Below are 20,353 nucleotides of genomic sequence, written 5' to 3' on the forward strand. Positions count from 1 at the left end.
CTGTAATTGAATACCACTTCTAAATATTTGCATAATTACTAACGTTTAGCTATTGCAGGTGGCAGATCAGGAATAATACGTAATATATTTTTTAGATACGTGATCTGCTTTAAAAATAAGCCCTTTGACTATATTATTAATTATCTTGTCTTTTTTTTTTAAGAAAATGTGTTTTGATACATTCCACTAACCAGGAAATAAGTTTATTTGAATGTTATGTTATATTTTTTTCTTAGTATAGTTTCTGTTTAACTTGCTTCGTAGGGTTTTCAGTTTTTTACTATTACATCTCTCTCTCTTATATCAATGGTTGGTTTTCACTATTGTTTTAGTTTATGTTATGCAATTATACCTCACTAATTCTTTCTTGACATTTGTCCTAAAAATGTAGATTTTACGGCGCGGAAGTATAGAAAAAACATCTTACAGTAGAGGTAGAATATATGCAATAGATATATTATAAGACTATAATATGAGCCTTTTCAAGTAAACCATGCTATTGGCACCCGTCCTTATATTTAACATTCTATTAAGTCGATTTTTCAAATCTGTATAATAAATAATTACCATGCGGACCTGTAATAATGCTAATAATGCGAAATAATCTGAGATGCTATAATATACATAACGTCATAAATTAAAATTGTGATAATATTGTTTGAAATAAAAACTTCTGTATTCAATTATTCTATTATAACTATTAAAATGAATAAATGTATTTATACATTAAAATATTAAATGTTAAGCAGAGATTGGTAACCTTATTATTAACATGAAACTGCATTTTATTAAAAAAAAACCTTGTCAATTATTGAAAGCTTAATAGTTAAAACTAACAGTTTAAATCCATTTTATGTAATTGCCCTAAATAGAGATGTGTACAACTTTCATGACTAATCGATTCTTGCATGTTGCTGTGATTTTTGTGACATTTGAATATTTCGTTCATTTATTCATCAATAGTTATTGACTTTTATACTTATTAATATATTTCATGTTACTAATAATCAGTAGTTCAGGAAGTATTGTCTTGGTATTGGTAGTACCAGAAAAATAATCTTAAACTTTAAAAAGTTTAGTGTAACAACTTCAAACAAAATTTGTCTTTTATTACTATCAGTTGAACAAATTTATTAGATAAAAATGTAAAAAATATGATTTTTTAAATAAGAATATTATACAAGATTTAATAGGAAAGTGATGAAATCAGTTGAGTTGAGTTTGGTCAAATTTAAGAGTGCAAAAATATTGTCTATAGAAAATTGATTATTTTTTACTACAGGCAACAACAAATCTATGTGAAAAGTGCAAAAAACACGATCTTTCATTAAAATTTACATTAAATAGAATTGAATCATAAAGTCGTGTTTTTTCCATAATTTGGCAGTTGAGGATACAATTCTCGTCTTATATACACCACAGGTGCCGTATTGCCGACCTCTGATTGTTTCATATATTAATAATATTTCGTTATAAGTTCATAAAGTGTAAACACACAACACAATAATCATCAATTATAATGAACCCTGATAAGAAAGATAAAAAACAAAAAGCATTTTTTCAGAATTTAGAAGATAAAATTCAGAGTAAATGTTAAAAAAGTCCATTTCATAATTTTCGAGTTAATTGAGGGCGCACCAGTGGACGCGGACGCCGAGTTTTCGACCTCTGATGTAAAGAATATTTTTTTATTATATGAACTAGCCAATTATTTTGTTATGATTGTTATGAAATAAAATATCACTTAGCAGCGGAATAATATTTAATTTTGTGTTATCACAGGTGTAAAAAAATGACATAGGTTCCTACAAAATAATAATAACATTATCAATTTACTTTGGCGCAGTCATTTCATTCAACTTACAAATTGTGACCATTGAGAAAAAAATTCGCACGACATTTTGTTACTGCACAACACGAAAGAAATTAACTTAATAATTTCCATAGCGTGAGGCCTATTAAATAATTATTTTGTTATAAAGATCACATGCTTATGACATGTGCGTGCCAAAAAAGTGTTACAAAATTTAACATTTTGAATGTCATCAAAATAGTCATCGGTTTCGTCATTCATAACATAAGCATGTCATACACGATATTATAAACCGTGTAATTAACTGTAATTTTTAAAATATCATGACATCACGGTATAAAATATTTAGGCTACATTTTTATCAATGTCCCAACACCATTGTTGTCTACTGTCGTTGACCAAAACATGCCAAACAGGGTAATAAAAATTCAGCGGAAAAATTCAAAATTCTCTGAAAATTAAAAAAAAAATCGAATTTATGTATTTTCACATCACCAAATATTGGCGCGAAACTGATGATTATGTTGTGCGTGTTTGCTTAATAATTGTCTCTCGTCTGTAGTTTACTACTTTCCAGTAGCTGTAAATTGCTTAAAAGAGGTCGACAGTGTGTAAGGGATCTAACTCATTCAAATATAAATATTTACATTTTTATATTAAGATCAACATTTTATGCATGTCACAGAGGTACTTACATATTTTCTACTACTCGATAAATGATTCTTGATTTCCCGTCGATGAAAATATTTATAAGATAATAAAAATGGATCTTAATTTATGTAAGTACTAACGAGCAACCTGATGCTCCTAGCGCGTTCTCGATCATAAAAACCGATTCGCCACGCATTTGGTTTACTTTGTAATTTCTTCTGTATATACATCTCTCCCGAGATTCCACGCCTTAGGAATCTCAAAAAATAATGATTTGTCATTTGGTAAACCCAAACAAATTACAGTTAATTATTATCATCTTGCTTGTCTGCCTCTAGCACAAGTCTAGCTGGACGATAGGTCTATAAGACTTCTCATTATTACATTTTGTTTTGAAAACTTGTTTTAATAATTATTTTATTCATAAGCATCGCATTATAGTATTATATTATATAATCTAAGGCATCTTTTTTGACTCAGCTGCCTGCTTAGTATTTTTTTTAATTATGCGTAGGAGTTCGTATATTAATCAATAAAAATTAATGATAGATACAGTCGAGATGTTTCAATAACTAACGTGGGTGTCTTTTTGTATTTAAGTATTACATTTAATAATAAAATAATATTATCAATAAAAAAACACTACTTATAATATTGCTAATAATGCAAAAAAGAAAATGCTTTGCTAAACGATCTGCATATGAAAGAATAATGGGCGTATGTCCATAATAATTTATTAATGTATTGAAAACATTTTTTTTAATTCTCCAGTATTTTACCTGAGTAGCTATGCTGGCTATTAATAATGAATTAGGATTGAACTACCGTGAAAAGCCTTCCACTGTAGGAAGTATAAGAGTCAGCCGATGAGGTACGCTTGTGCGGGGCATATAGAGTAAACACAATATCTAGAGGATGATTCGGCTGTCAAACCGTTGTAGTGGAGTTATACCACGAAAACGCCAGTTCTAATTAATACATAATCATCATCTACCCTTTTCAATCCACTTTTATACGAGGGCCTCCTCAAGTTCTCTCTACGACGAGTTTTATGTCGTTTTATATTTTTCGTGTATTATCGCAGTGATGCAGCGCCCATTCTGCCTGCAAACTATTATGTCCAGCTCATCTCAACTTAAGCGTTTTGGTAGTGGCATACTACTGTACATATACCCTTATTTGTTTCAGTACCATTACCTATACATAAAAAGTGCCGTAAAATAGATTATTATTACCCAATCAATCGGCACTTCATATACTTGTATGTATAAATTATTAAGAGTCCAGCAATACAATAATTTACTATTTACCGATATAACCGATATCAAGCAGCCATATAATTAAGTCGCATAATGTCTTATATTGTGTACAATACTTAAAAAAGAATAATATACAGGCAAAAGTAACTAACCAACCGAAGCAAGGCGTCAAAAGTGGCCAGTTTTATTTATTATTTATATGAAATGCATTATTTAATACCGACAATACTGTGAAATATTTCGTAATAATTCAACCATACTAAAATGTCCTGGATTTGGGTCTAGTACGGTTTGGCACCGGACAACTGGACGCCACGAAATTCGAAAATAAATAGACGTTAGGTACTTATAGGTACTTTAAAAAAAATATTCAATATTATTATTTATATTTCAATGATTATATTATGATTTAACAGTTGGTGAGAATGTAAATATGCAGACGTAAACATTGATTTAATCGTGCATATGTTTAAGTTCCAACGAAAATAGGGTTTTTTATTTTATATAAAGCCTTAGGCATGGTAATTCTCAATCCGCGATAAAGAATACATTATATTAAGAGTAAAATGAATTCAAACTACTAAGTAGTAGATAGAAACTGATTAAAATACCTCGTCTACACGTGTCTACGACAGTGCGGCGTCCAATTGTCCGGAGGCCAGTCGTCCCATTCCCCCTGGATTTGCTATCAAGACGTTTGACATTTGTAAATATTGACTGACAGGACTCTTTCTTCTTTGTTTTTAATAAGTTAATGTCTGACATGTTTTCTCTTCTTTTTCCAGTCCGTACGATGGCCAACACACCTGTATCACATATGACGCTGTCAATGCTGCGTACATCGAAGCCCGAAAAAGAATAAGTAAGTAATTCTGTATAGTATTAAATTGAAAGAATATGAGGCTTCGGTGAAGCCACTGCATTATGTATATATCGTAAATATATGTTTGCTATGGAAACATCATCTTTCTATCCTGGAATTTAAAGTTCACTCCTCAACTTACTAATTACCCGAGGAAAATCAACGGAATATAGCAGATAAAGACGACGAATTTCGTGATCGGAACGAGTACAGTTTCGTCAAATTATTCCGGATAGAAGACGATAGAGTGAAGATTGTCTTGATGATGGCTGATCTCCGATAGTGGACAGTATGAGAAGAAGATAGATCCATGCCCTAAATTTGAACACACTTTAAATAAAAGCATGTATATTTACTGGACCCAGAATTCAGAATCGAGACCGACGATAGTTATCTTTTATATATTATGATGTTTTATAATCTGATGCGATACAATATCATGCGAATTATAAGTACCGAATCGTAATAATATCTAAGACCAGTAACATTTCACACAATGGTCTGTGCGTATAATACATTCTATTGTAAATAAATTGTTTATTACTGTCGTTTTCACGCAGGTATTTAGGTTGAACCTATTTTGAATTTATTATGAAGCCAGCACCTACTGAACTCGAAATCTATATCCGTTTGTAGTTTGTACCTAGTAACTGATTCAATGGGTACTTACAGTAAGTTATTATTTATATTTGGCTCACGATATTCAAATGAGATTTGAATTATTATTAATTGCTTATTAACTATCATACCTCTTAAGTATATTATTATATATTATAAAAATAATAAATAATGTAACAATAACCAAATTCGATTAAGCCTCAATTACATTGAGCTTCTTTACGAGCTGTTTATTGGCGAATTTACAATCTGCCTGTAAAGTCGCCCAGTGTAATCATCGAACAAGCTAATAAGCAGGTTGTAAACACTCCACCGAGAAAAGTAAAGTTGAAAGCCGGTCAACTTGACACGCTGCACGCCGGCGTGTGGGCCTACTGCGTCTGCGCAGTAGAGCGCATTACCAACCTCCCGGTAAAAAAACGAACTACGTTCTGTCAAAATAGTCGCTGGCTTGTGGTTTCTCAGCGTATGAAAAGTTTTGTGTGTAATCATCAAATCGCAGTAGCTGAATCGCCCGCTTTTAAATTCGCCAACAAACGGCTCGTAAAGAAGCTCAATATTAATTGACGCTTTAGATAATTATACAAAATAGTTCCAAGACCAAAACTTTTGAGGAAATATTTCTTTTATATGACTGTTTCCCATTCCAATGAGTCTATTTTATACTTATCGACCGCTAAAGTGATAAAGTGATAAATATTATCAAACTTAGGGTAGGTTTGTATCAAAGTATTAGCACTTATTGTAACAATTACAATTACAAATATCTTATTGTATTTGTATACAGTTTTCTTGAAAATTTGTTCAACGATTGTAAAAAAAAGTCGAATATAATTTCATGACGGTTATAATATTGAAGCTCGATTTAATGTTTTATTTTTTAGAATAATCAAACATTAAAATTTTAAATTTTCATTTTACATAACTTGTTTCATATATTTCGCCTACATCTTCAAGTATAAGACGGTAGTGATCATCTGGATTGTATGTATTTAAAATTCGTAGTGCTTACTTATTATTATTGCCAATATTAATAAAGAATAACAGATTATTAAATGATTCATTCTCAATAAACTACTTTTGAAAATGTCGCATGACGTGTCATTGTAAAAAAAAATCAGAAAATAAAACATTGTATCATCCATTCAATATTTTTGTTGTCCAGAGGTTGGCAACCATGTTCGTTTCTCTTGTGACACAATAATTATTAGAACCTGTTATCTCTTTTTAAGTTTATGACAAACAATAATATAATGTGAATATAAGCTTTTCTCACTAAAAACTTGTTCACCGGTGAATTTGAAGAATTCTTTCCATGTTCAAAGTCGAGAGCTTTTTTGAAGCTTTTATTTTTCTCGAGCTTTAAAGTTCACCATTTCTGATTATTTCTCGAGACGGGTTATCTCGATCACAAGTTTTAGACGCAACTCACGCACTCACGGTTACCGCATTGCGGACCTCTGATTTTGTATTTTTTTAATATAAATTATATTAATATATACGCAGTGACTTACAAAAGTAATCTCTTTAATTATGCGAAATACGTTGAAGCAGGTATTAATAAATTAGCATAAGTCATCGCACTTTATGATGTTAATGGATTGCGTGGGTAGGCTACAATCCGCGTACACATTATCGAGAGCAGACCGATCATTGATCTTTGATTACCGTACTTAGATATTTAAATAAAACTAGCCTCAGGCGAGTCGATCTGGTATTGTTTAATAGTAATGACGTATTGAATCTTGGTCTGCAGAACTATAATTTGAAAATATATTATCTACATGGCATTGTTTCACTTTCAATAATTTGCGTGCCAGATGTAAATTTCTTTAATTATTATGTGTTCGATTGGTACTAATAAAGATGTTAAAAAATATATTAAATAAAATTGAGTATAAACGTATGAAATTAAAGCAGATAATCTCTGATATACTTAAGCGTTGGCCTATAGCGTCGTGGTCCCCAAGTTCAAATCCTGGTTCTGGCAAGTACACATATTGTTTTTCAATTTGTGCATGAGTCATAGTATGGATCTAATAGGTTGAGCAAGTGGCTGACACCCATTTCTCGTAAAAACCAAATCTGTTAATACAAAAAAACCTCCACTCTATTAGAATCGGACATGGTCGAAAGAAAAAAGAAAAGAAATATTGATTAAGTTAGCTATAATGGCATTCGTATGCTTATTTACAAGACGCCGTCCTCTTTTTCGATATTGAAAACCAATACATTAATCATTATTTTTGAATTGAATAATCATATATAAAAAAACTAGAAACCTAAACAAAGAAACATATTACTTCAAACTACGCAAACGCGAGCCGCCATTTTGTTTTCAGGCTTGCCAAAAGAAGAAGAAAATAATTAATATATTATCAGTATAACCACACAATATACAATCGTTCAATTAGAAAATCGAACTGCTTTCAAAATTTCTAATACGGAATGAGTCCAGATTATTTAGTACCCACAATATATTATGTTAACTATTATTTTTAATATATCGCCATATCAGTGGCGTGGGGTCCATGGATGCTGTAGATATGGAGGTTCTTCAGAAGAACTGAGGAATTAAGACGAGATACTATTATGCAGATGTGTATTATATTCGAATTAACTACATATTTCTTTTATTCAACGAATAATTTACAAGATTTTAAGAATGTACCATTCTAATTATTGAACATACATAATTTATTTTTTATTTAAAATTAATCGATTTAGATAATCTTATAGAGGCATTATTTATAATATATTTAGCAAAGAGCAATAAATACTGTTTACAATTTAAACAGTATTTATTGAAAAAAAACACACAAAGAAGCTTTACATAATTATATGTAGCATTGTGTGTATAAATCGAATACAGTAGACTCTCTAGAAGGATTATGACTCGGAAGGTCAAAGCTACTATTTTTCACCGATAAATAAAATATGTTAGAATCATTTAGTATAGAAAATAATATATACTGATGTCTAGAAGTATATTAACTTGTTGTTTTTTTTTCTTTTCAGATGTTGCAACACCAAAAGGAGATTGGAAAACCGAAGATATTGCCAGTGTTGGAGAATTAATGCTGGACATCTCAATCAGTCTTGCCAGAACGTGAGTTATTAAATTTATCAGTCATCTATTTTGACTGACAATTTTATTGAGAGAATTTATTGCATTGCTAACTATATTATTATCTTATGGCGTTACTTATACTATTTTAATAATATATTACGTTAAATTAATTTATTATGATAACAATCATTCAGGATACAGCTGCTGTGAGTATTTATGACTTATTTAAATAGCAACCGGGGTTTATAAAATTAATAACCGAACGACCTTTATAGTTGATTTAAAATAGTTGTATATACTTTATCTACTAATTCTAAATATAATTTATTTGTTCATTTAATGTCTAATAATATATAATACGACATCTTGTACAGGTGGCCAGTGTAAAATATGTGACTTAAAAAATAATTTTTACACAGCTATTTTTTCTGTCAACTATTGCGGATATTCATTGACAACTCAGTGAATGATTTAAAAAAACTAATTGACTAATAACTTAAATAAATTCAAAGTAGGTAATTAACCATAATAGAGAGCCATTTGAATAAATTAAAATTTAATAAATATTTTGTGGGTAAAAAACATTTGCAAAATAACTTAATTTGTGTGTGAAATATTCCTTCTCGTTCATTTGGATCTCATGATTGAAGATGACAACTCGGATGTTTCTTCAAGGAGCCTTCTCCAGTCATCTCGGTATTCACAGCACGCAGGATCTGACTAAATACTACGAAATTAATCCAGGTCATTGTTTACTCTGCGTTCTGTGTTCAAATTACTTAAAAGTACGGTGCCGGCAAACTGAAAATAGTTTGTCTCGACCATAAATACTCGTTAAAAATTGTGATAGTTCTCGTAATCCAATGTGTAAGATATAGTATTATGTAATTTACTCAAAAACTGGACTTTCCTATGATTATTTTACTTCTACTTTTTTACTACTATTTTACTATTATTCTCTTCTTGGTCATTCCCTTAAGGCCGAGGATGGTGACTACCCTGAAACTCAGTAATTTTCTAAACGACCAAGATTCTCCACCCTCTCGGTCCTGTGCTTTTATCAGGGTAGAGTGAAGGCGACTACTCAGTAGTATAGGCTCAGTACTACAGCATTATGGTCATTTGGTTTAATGGCCTGCTGTTGTGTTGTAAAATAAAAAGAAACATACAGTCCACTGATCATGAAGGGCGTTTTTTGTTAGATACGCCATAATATACACCCGAATGGGTCTGGGGATCTTTAATTCAATGATAGATGAATAAAACAATTGAAAATCGCGTTGCTATCATTAGCATTATATATGGAAAAGATAGTTATTAAATAAATTATACGTGTATACCATATAATAGTATAGTGAGTCCTTAAAATAATGAGGAACATTTTGCAAACCATGGTAAATATTCATAAAAGACATTCTGGCCATTTGGTTGACTTCATTAACTATTAATTCTTAAAACAATACTTTTATATATGCAAAAAATTTTCCTTGGTAGTGGTAAAAATATATGACATGATTAGGTACCAACTTTATAGGAGGACTTAAATTATAGTTTCCAGTTTAAAGTTCTTTATAAGGATTCCTCGCAGGATTCAGACATCTTTTCGTATATCGGATTGGATGAGGTTTCTACTTAGTATTCAATTATTTAAATTCAAATAGGATCCGAATCATTGTAACACATTTGATATCTATTGTTGCAATACTTTACAATGCGTGATATCATAAACAGTGTTGGGCAACAAATACAGCAACGGAGTATGTTCGCCGCATAAGCAAATTAGATGAACCGAAAGCAATTATATTTAACATCTGATTCAAACTTCGCAATACTACGTGATACTTCACGCATCAAGACTGGTTAATGAAACATGTTTTGGCTGCATATTAAAAGTGATTCTGACAGAGATGAACACTAAACTTACCGTATTGAGTAATAATAATTATAACATTACGGCGCGTTATCTGATCACAGGTGTTAAGCAGGTGGATTGGTTTGCAAACTGTTTAATCATGTAAGATGTAATATTTTAACTGATTATATGAATCGACATAATTCGCTCTGTTTCACAATTACATCATTTAACTTTTTAATAGACTAAAAAAATATTTCTACTAATAACGTTGATTTATAGAATACGTCGAATTTAGCCGTAATTAAATTAATTTAAACGTGTAAATGTTTGCATTTTGTTTTCTATATACTTAATGTATCTAGACACGAACGATACCCTTATGTCGTAATCAACTACATAAACGTAACTAATTCAGGTACATGCCAGTCCATGGCCGATTATGTTTAGGCCGTGGCACTGAATTTTAAATTATGACTGTAGTGCTAGTTATTGGTTATCTTCCAATGTAATGCGTTTACTTGTTTGCAGTTAATGAAGAGTTTCGATTGCATATTTTGTTACTTAAATTAATACTATTTATTTCATTATGCCACAATCACCATTTTCTACATATGCATATAATCAATAACTAGCACTGGCATAGAAGTTTACAGATTCGTGTCACGATTTGACATCAGCCATAGTATATTGGCCGGGGTGTCGAAGACCGCATTTCGGTGGTAATGCTGTCTATTTTGCGAGACATTTTCGTTGATAACTTTGAATGCAACACAGGTCACCTTAAATGAGAATATTCAATTATTATTTTCGTCTTTGTCTTAGTTATTATCTAATTAATAGTTAATTCATGATGGAAGTGTTTTTTTTATAAACAAATAGATGGGTACTAATATTTTAAGAAAAACCACGATAATATTTTTTTAAATTTATTTATGGCGAACTGTATACCGGGTTAAATTAAAGTAAATAACGAAAAAATCCGCGAAATAGACGGCACCAGGAACCATCTGAAAGCGCTATTCAGTATTCGGCAACCGGCCGACACATAGTATGGCTATGTCACCCGCATAGAGATGTGCAATTTCAAAATCGATCGATTCAGATTTTTTTTTATTATAATTAAATTTATTTTTAATCGACTCCTTATAAAACTTATTATACAACAAATTTCATGGAAAAAATAATAAAATCAAATTGTTTTTGTTTTTTAATTCTATTGAAAATAGCGTTTTAAGAGTTTTTCTGAGCAGTATATAAGTTATGATTTTGTATTACTTACTTATTAAATATTTATTTCTAATTTTGATCAATGATGTGTTAGATAAGCATGTATAATAATAATATAATATACAATCGTTAAAAATCAAATCGGCTTTAAATGAAAATTGTTTTTGATAATTTAAAAAATATCGTCTTTTTGAAGAATCGATTTCCTTACTTGAATAATGATCTATTTCAAGAATCGATCATTTTGTAGGAATCCAACAACGAACGCTTGTAAAAGAGCTTTCAGATATCACATAATATTAAGGCTATACCTCAGTTGAGGCATGGTCTAAAAAGATCGTGGCTAGGCGATGCGCGGATTGTGCAAATGACGCGTGCCGAACGAAATATAATTTGTCATATAAATCCAACATGCGTCCATTTAATGTTCTGTTTATTGTTCTATTAGTAACAATAATAATATATTCATTGACATGTTTTCTTTTTCAAGTAAGTGGGTAACGCTTTTTAGTCATCTTTACACGATTTAAGAATTAATACCCCCGTCGCCATCACGAAATAAATTGACGTGTTCACAGCTTGACGTTCGCTCTCGAAAATTTCGTCGCACCTATAGTTGAAAATTATCTGCCGTTTCACTGAAGTACCGTCTTAAACATCAATTTAAAATTAAAATACCTAGAATAGTCAATACCTACTTTAATAAATTAAATTAAACGTGATATGTTTTTCTGACCTTTAATCACCAACTGTCTAATAAATTATAAAACATTGCCATCGTCTAATTAATCTGAACCACAGTACTAAATAAATATCGACTCATCTTTTTTATCCATAGATTGCTCATTAATATTATTTTGTATCACGCTTCGGTAATTAAAATCACATAGTCTCCTCATTAGTGTAACAGCTATTCATTGATTTTATGGAGAAATAATAATGTTACTTATGTTATTGAAAATAAATAGCTTTTGTTAACCTTAACATAGATTATTAACAACAAACTATTTATTATCTGCCCATCTTAAAGCAATTACTATTGAGAAGATTCGCTTAATAATAATAATTCAATGAAATAATGTTAATATATAATTAGGTACTATGTTAATAAGTAAAGGATTAATGAGATGACGTTATCTTATTTAGTATATTATGTATTTATGAAACACTGATCTTGTAAAATCAATTATTCGTCTCTTAAGGTCTATAGAATAATTTAAATTATCTTCTGAAGAAATTTTCCGGAGGTCAAAGGTGGGATGTAGTGCAATTGGACGTCTGAAAAAAATATTGAATGTACATTCTTTTTAGAAAAAAAAACTTAAACTCGACCCTGTATTCGTCCTGTATGGTCAATATATCAGTGGCGAAGGGTGGAGGTAGGCCGATATAAATAGTGCACACTAAACTTTTTCAGTCATACATATTTGTTATCATTGAACTAATCCTACAATCTACACATAGTGTTCGTTAAGCCTCAATTAGATTGAGCTTCTTTACGAGCTGTTTATTGGCGAATTTAAAAGCGAGCGATTCAGCTACTGCGATTTGATGATTACACACAAAACTTTCCATTCGCTGAGAAGCCACAAGCCAGCGACTATTTTGATGGAACGTAGTTCATTTTTTTACCGGGAGGTTGGTAATGCGCTCTACTGCGCAGACGCAGTAGGCCCACACGCCGGCGTGTAGCGTGTAAAGTTGACCGGCTTTCAACTTTTCTCGGTGGAGTGTTTACAACCTGCTTATTAACTTATTCGATGATTTCACTGGGCCACTTTACAGACAGATTGTAAATTCGCCAATAAACAGCTCGTAAAGAAGCTCAATGTAATTGAGACTTTAATTTTTAAAATCTAATTAAGCCCTACGTAAACTAAGTCATTATAGATAATAGGCAAAATTTTTCGTCTATCAATAAAATATCTAAAATTATTCTATTGAATCATACATCATTTTAGCTATTTAATAGATAGATGTATAATATTTTTTTCTACTGTCGTTTGGCTTAGGCAGGGCTTAATGATTAAAAAAATTAACTAACACCACCTGTAATTCTTAATTCAACGAAAACAAATAAGTATGACTGAAAAAGTGTGCGATATTTTTGTCGGATCGCCCAACTATTATGGTTTGGTATGGCAGGGTTTAAATGAATTTTAAAAACTAACCAGCACCTTCTGCAAATTGTATTCTTAGTTCAGTGAAAACGAATAAGTATGACTGACAATATTTAGTGTGCACTATTGATTTCGGATCTTAACAGCCTACCTCCACTCTTCACTACTGCAATATATTACAATAAAGAATTTTACATTCCTTAATCTTGTGAATTATTCGTTGAATAAAATATTCTAGTATTTTTTTTAAATAAAATGCCCCAAGTTTCAGTTTTAATTATTATATTTCCGGACCTGCATGAATGAAATAATTATCGCGTTGCTTTTGTCTGCATTTGTTTATTTATCAATTAAAATTGGCACGTAGTATGTTTTCATATAACATGATACAGATACATTTAAATAATTACATGCATCTTGAATGAGATAATTTCGTTTTTTTTTAATTCAACAAAATATCCATGATATACGATTAATTCAGTTTACACCTCAGGTTCAGATTATCTGTCTATAAAATACAGAATGTGAGCAAGTGAGTAAGTAGCTATCCATACAATAAATACTCTGTCATTTTGACTTATGTTACTGCTTATTGTAGTAGAAGTAGAGTCTCGTGATTTGTCATTGGCAAGTAGTGAAAATTATGACACCGATACAAAATAAGATAATTGCCTCGCCTTTACTTTGTAAAGGCGTGCATCGATTCTGTCACCGACATGTCGATTAGTTGAACATCTTTGCGAAAATACACACGATGCAAATCTTTTGAGGGACTGATTACACCTTCAATATGAAGCCATACTATATATATACCGACCGTGGCGTCTATTTAGTAGGATTTTTCGCATTTAATTTCGAATGCGACCCGATATACCGTATATAAAAATTGACAATTATTACTTATATTTAAAGTATTCTGAAGGTATAAGATACTTCGACCGGATTGCATGATTGGGTTGGGATTTCGGCCCTCTAAATCTAATTCGCCGGACACTGACTTCTCATACCACGAGTTCCGAGGTACCGGTGAGATCACATTGTATTGACACTGATATGATGAATTGTAGTACAAAAAATGCTTGATTTTAGAGTAACAAAAATGGGCAAACGTTGAAAAAACAGTCTCTAAAAGACGATGCATTAATTCATAAAAATTAAGCTGAAAGTAATTCAGCATAATTTTAGATTCTCTCAATCAGTCAATACTATTTCTAAATACAAATAATGCTAAAATAAACCAGTGAAATTGGTTTTATTGTAACTAAGTTGTATTAATATGTTGATGACATATTGTATAGAATGATAATTTTGTATACATAACAAGCTCAAATTTTCCGTAACTAGATCACACTATACTAATTCAAATGTAGATATAACTTTCCGCAAAAGGATTGATACTGTCAATTTATTATAGATAGATAGATATACTTACTGTCAAAAACATTAAAGCATCATAATTTAACTAACAATATTTAACTAAATCTCATATCACATTTTTTTTTATTAAGGAAACAAACAATTACATATTGATTACAAAAATTTAAAATATAATAATGAAAAGTTATTGTATACATACGTAAAAAATAACAACGAAGTTTCAAAAGGCTGCACAAAGATTGCGGTTATAATCAACTCACCACTTTTCAATGAGCCAACGTACAGCGTATTTTTTTTACTCATTATCAAGTAGTGTAATAGAAAAATATTATGTACCCCTTCAATTATCTAGTCTTCAAAAAGTGAACTAATAATTTGAAATTAGTTAGAGCATCGAACCTCTTCGGAAATCCACCGATGTGTGAAGATTGCCTCAGTTATTGGGTAAAGACCATCATTCGCGAGGATGACTGCCCCCCGATTTGACACGCTCACGAGGCGCATGGTCTCGCGGTTGCATCACCACCGTCATGCAGAGCCGTGGCGAAGTGGTAGTAGGCACCGCGGAGGAACCTTGACATGGATAATCCCATTGAAAACAGACGTGATTTTAACTAACTCATGTGATCGGGAATGAGTAAACAAAACATACTAGATCTAGTACCAAAACGAATACCTACTTACCGGTGGTTTGACTTGGTAATTGGGCAACGATAATGTACACTGCATTATGTATCAGCAATAATTAGTATTCATTGAATATGCTTGTCAAGTTTTGACGTTAAAAACAGTTAGTAGGTAGAGCACTTAAAAAAATTGACTCTAATGAATAATGAGATATAAATAAATAGGTAGGTAGTAAAAATTGACGTGACTTGAAAACTGAACCAAAGAAAACTGCACCGGCAAAGTAATTTCATATAATTATACTATTTTATTTTATTAAATTGAAAGATAATGGATAATCATATTGTTTAATAAATTATATTTTTGTATTTAGGTCGGAAGAGATAGGAAAGATTATATTCTTGCTAGATCCGACCTGATGATGTTGGTTAACGATCGTTTGCGAAGGCGATGCCGTGGTCTAGCACATAGTATTGTAGAGATTGGAGAAAATACCGTGAAAGGATCAAAAATATACAAAAAAACTTTGCATAATATTAAAAATACAATATAGTCGTAAGACTTTTGTTGTAGGTACTAAAATGGCGAATTTGTGCGCTAAGGAGAAGCTGTTGCCTTTTACAATTTGATAACAGAGTACGATAATAAATTGATAGTACCATAATGTCGGCATTCGATACCCCGATCAGTATCCTTTTAATTCGATACCAGTACCAGATATCTTTAATAGTTATAATAATATTTAATTGAAAATTGCTCGCGTTGGTTACATGAATCGACAAATCGTCAAGACTTAGTGTAGTGACATAGAGCGCATTTGGGCGCCTTAATAGTAATAATTACAAGATAAATAGAACTTTTTATATACCACAATTTTAAATTTTCTGTAAAATCATATAAACTTAACAATTCTATGTATTAATAAATACTTTTTTTTGTACTTGATAGAAATACTGAATAAATATAGAATACTGAAATGTCATTTTGACATTTCCTATTGATTTCCATAGTAACGCACGTATATATTAATAATTTAGTTGCTAGGACCCCCTTAGCAATTAACTGAAAATGAATTCAATTCTGCTTAAAGATGGCTAAAAGTATTAAAAGAATGCATTGTCGTCGTTTTCTGATATATTCTTCAAAAGTTTCAAATGTCTAGCTAGTCGGGAAATTAGTTAAAAATCTTCAATCGTCCAATAAAAATCTTGGACAAACAAGAAAAAATTGTACTGGACAAACAATAATACGAGCTAGTAAAAACGTGGTAAAAATCTTATTCGTAAGTGACCCCTCATTGTATCTTAAACATAAAGCTTTCAACTCGTGAGTACTACCTGTGCTCACATTGCACATCAAGCAATATGGCACTTAACGTAAGAGATGATCGCAACGTGTATAATATGTATGTTGGGTGTAACATGGAAAGACAAAAAATCAAACCAATTGATTAGGAAGCAAACAAGAGTATGCGATCCGATTGGTAATATACAAATGTAATAGTATAGTGGTAAGTACACAAGAGACGCCTTTGAAGCCACTGTACCGATGAACTCGACAAAAATTCATCAGATTTACGTAAAATAAAAGAACTAGAAACCGATAAATCTAAGAAAAGCCTTCATCCGGCAGTGGATCACTCCCGGTTGATGATGATTAATACTAAATTGACTGTCGTGCTCAACAAAACTTTTGCGACGGTAAAACCATTATGAATTTCTCCGACCCATTTGGCCAACTGTTTCGTTTCATTGACATATGGAATACAATCGATCTAAAATAACGTGATATAATGCGGTGGTAAGTGCACCACAAAATGTCATTCAACGCGTTATTATTTAAAGTAAAACGAAATGTGTGTCAGTGAGCTCGATTAAGTGCCTCCTAAAAAGGTCAAGGTAGGCAGACCTTTGGTTTGGTGGAGTCGTTTCTACTCAGCTACCACTGGAAATACTTCTTTTTCCACTACTTGTAACGCGTGGGCTGGCTGTCAATATTGCCTTTGCTCTCATTTTTATTACCCAATGGTACATATATTATTATTAATATGGAAGGGCCAGTTTGTGTATTTTATCAATATTATATTACTCATCATCATCAGTTGGGTTCCACTGCTGAATGAAGGCCTCCTCTAGCTCCCTCTACCCATCCCGGTTCTAGCCGCCGCGTACAATCAGCGAATTGTATGAGTTCGTTTATCAAGCGGGTTTCAGGGCGTCCTTAAAACACAGACGTTCCAATACATGACTGATTTTTTTTGGCATAATTGTCTACTCGCCGAGCAACAAATTATTGTCCAACCTATTGTTATTTTATTTGCTTAGCGACCTCTAGCACATCGCTGTTATCTGTTTTTTTTTCCATTGGTTTCTTTTGTGGTCTTTCCGTGATATTCATAACATGCACCTTTCCATGGTATATTGCGCTACTCATAATTTTTGATTTCTCTCACATTAAGAGTTCATGTTTTACTCGCATACCTAAGTGAGTATTGGTAGTATACATTGGTTGAACTCTTTTTGCTCAAGGCATGGTGGGAGATCACTTTTGAAGATACTATTCAGGTGCCCAAATGCACTCCATGTCAGCTTGGTTCTGCGGACAATCTCGTCATGCCTACATATATTCTTGTACGAGTTAGACGTAGTTGTTGACTTGCTTTATTTGAGTGCCATTGATAAGGATCGCTTTTGGTTCAGCAAAGCAGTTCAGCATTACCTTTATCTTTGAGGTACTTATCTTGAAACCTACCTACTTTGCAGCTTTCATTTGGAAGCTCGTCCGCAAAGACAACAGTCATCGACAACGCCCACATGATTGAAGTATTTCCCGTTAATGGCAATTCCACCGTTCTTCCATTCATCTCGCTTGAATAGGTAGAGAGCTTTATTTTATAGATATTAGTCGTCACTAATGCAGTAAGCAAATAAATGACCCTCATATATTATGATAATTATGTATTCACAGTGGATTACATATACATAATATATTTTTTTGAAACAGTGTTTCACATTTTTCCTAATTAAGAGACACGAACTCGAAAAATATTTTTAGAGCATATTTTTGGCATAAGTTTGATTCTTCAGTGTAGTAATATTACCTACTCAGATATGCATCTTTGTAGTCTCAATGGTCTTGAATTAATGTTAAAAATGCCACGTTCGTGTGAAAATTCGGAAACAATATAGATAATAATATTATTTTCATAATATTCTAAGTGAAATCATGTGTTTTGGTGATTAAATCGCCAACACATTAGTTCGATAGTTCAATGCCGAATTAACATAAAAACTAGAATCTCCAAAGCCTTCGCTTATTAACATATGTTAAAAGAAACACGTGTTATAATGCACGTGCATAAAAAATAATGGCATTTAATAACAACTCTCATCAAAGATTCGATTTTCAAATCGGTGTACTCAACGTTTACATTATATGATCGGTTAAGCTGCGTCTTGTTAGCTGCTTTGAAATGTTAAACATATTTATTAATTTCAATTATTTTTGTGTTATTATTGAAAATAACGATAATTAACGTATTAAACTGGTCAACTAGTTATTTTAACGTTGAGTTTATTGATATTTAATAATATGTGTAGGCAAAGTATGCTTTCTATATTTCCACCGTCACGACTTTTATAAATAGTTTTATTTTATATAGGTGGTACTTATTACTTTGTCGGCTTATTTTTGTTACTTTGAAAATAGACGACATAAAGTTTTGGCGATCTCTGCACAAGGGTAAACAATATAACGAAAAAAATATTTGTATGCTGTTAGGCTCGAAGAAATAATTTACTAGGTACTTTAAGAATTTAATATAACATCTTTATTAGTTACATTTATATGGTGATGACAGATATTTAATTATAGAAAATTGGCAATAAAGGGATGAAATAACCTTTCTGCATTACAAAACATCAAAAACTGGTAGGTCTAGGACGATTCGGCGCCGGGACAACAGGGTGCCACGCAATCGAATGAAATTCGAAAATAAATTGACGTTCGTGAATTATAGGTACTTTTAAGATATATATTTAATAATATCATTTAATTCTTTGCGAGAATTTTAATATGCACATATAAATGATGATTTAATTGTACATTTATATTTAAGTTCCAGCGAGAAGAGAGTTCTTTTATTTTTATTTAAATAATCAATATTAAAAAAAACATTATGTTAAGAGCAAAATGAATTGAAACTACTAAGTAGAAGATAAAAAATGATTAAAACTCCTCTTTTACTTTCTGTATAAAATCGTAACGGACGTCGATTTATTTGATTCGACAGTGCGGCGCCCAATCGCCCTGGCGCTCAGTTGCCCAGCTTGATTAAATCACGTTATCTCATTCATAATAATGCATCGGCTTACGTTAAAATTGTTTATCATTAAATTAATTAATTTACAAATATAACAAATTATTATTATTATATAATATATATATATATATATATATTATTATTATTATTATCTCAACAACTGTCAATGGCTAGATGAGTAAATTAACTTGAATTTGCTTTACCTCTTTTAGCATATTGTATGCAACCAATCATGGCCCCCACAAGGGGGGGGGGCTGACAGGACTCGAGCCTAGGGGTCCGGGCTCTGGAGGGGCCCGGCGTGGCGCGACTACCTTATAAGTGAGATAAACACACATCACAAATTTGCTCCAATGGTAAAAAAAAATCGTCTGTGGCGCTATTCTACTTTATGGATATTAACATTTTAAGATATGTGATTATGTAATGCAAATTTTGATTATTGTGTGAAAACTTCATATCTCAAGTGGATTTATTCAAAAATACAAAAAATACACTGAATACCCTTACCTGGAACACTATTTGGAAAACGTTTCTGTAGAGCGTCACACAG

At 31.5% G+C, this 20,353-nt stretch overlaps 1 protein-coding gene across 1 annotated transcript in view; it reads left to right on the top strand.

The window, feature by feature from the left end:
- The first annotated feature begins 4,508 nt into the window (after positions 1-4,508).
- The window catches only part of cysu (peroxidase homolog), a 67,841-nt gene continuing 51,996 nt past the window's right edge, over positions 4,509-20,353 (top strand). The window contains exons 1-2 of the mRNA XM_085945170.1: positions 4,509-4,585; positions 8,222-8,312. Coding sequence (XP_085801296.1) covers positions 8,281-8,312 — 32 coding nt within the window. The 5' untranslated portion in view covers positions 4,509-4,585; positions 8,222-8,280. The remainder of the gene's footprint in view (positions 4,586-8,221; positions 8,313-20,353) is intronic.

The sequence above is a fragment of the Rhyacophila brunnea genome, unplaced genomic scaffold, assembly GCF_057557595.1.
Source record: "Rhyacophila brunnea isolate RB1 unplaced genomic scaffold, BYU_Rbru_1.0 scaffold_18, whole genome shotgun sequence".
Classification (NCBI taxonomy): domain Eukaryota; kingdom Metazoa; phylum Arthropoda; class Insecta; order Trichoptera; family Rhyacophilidae; genus Rhyacophila; species Rhyacophila brunnea.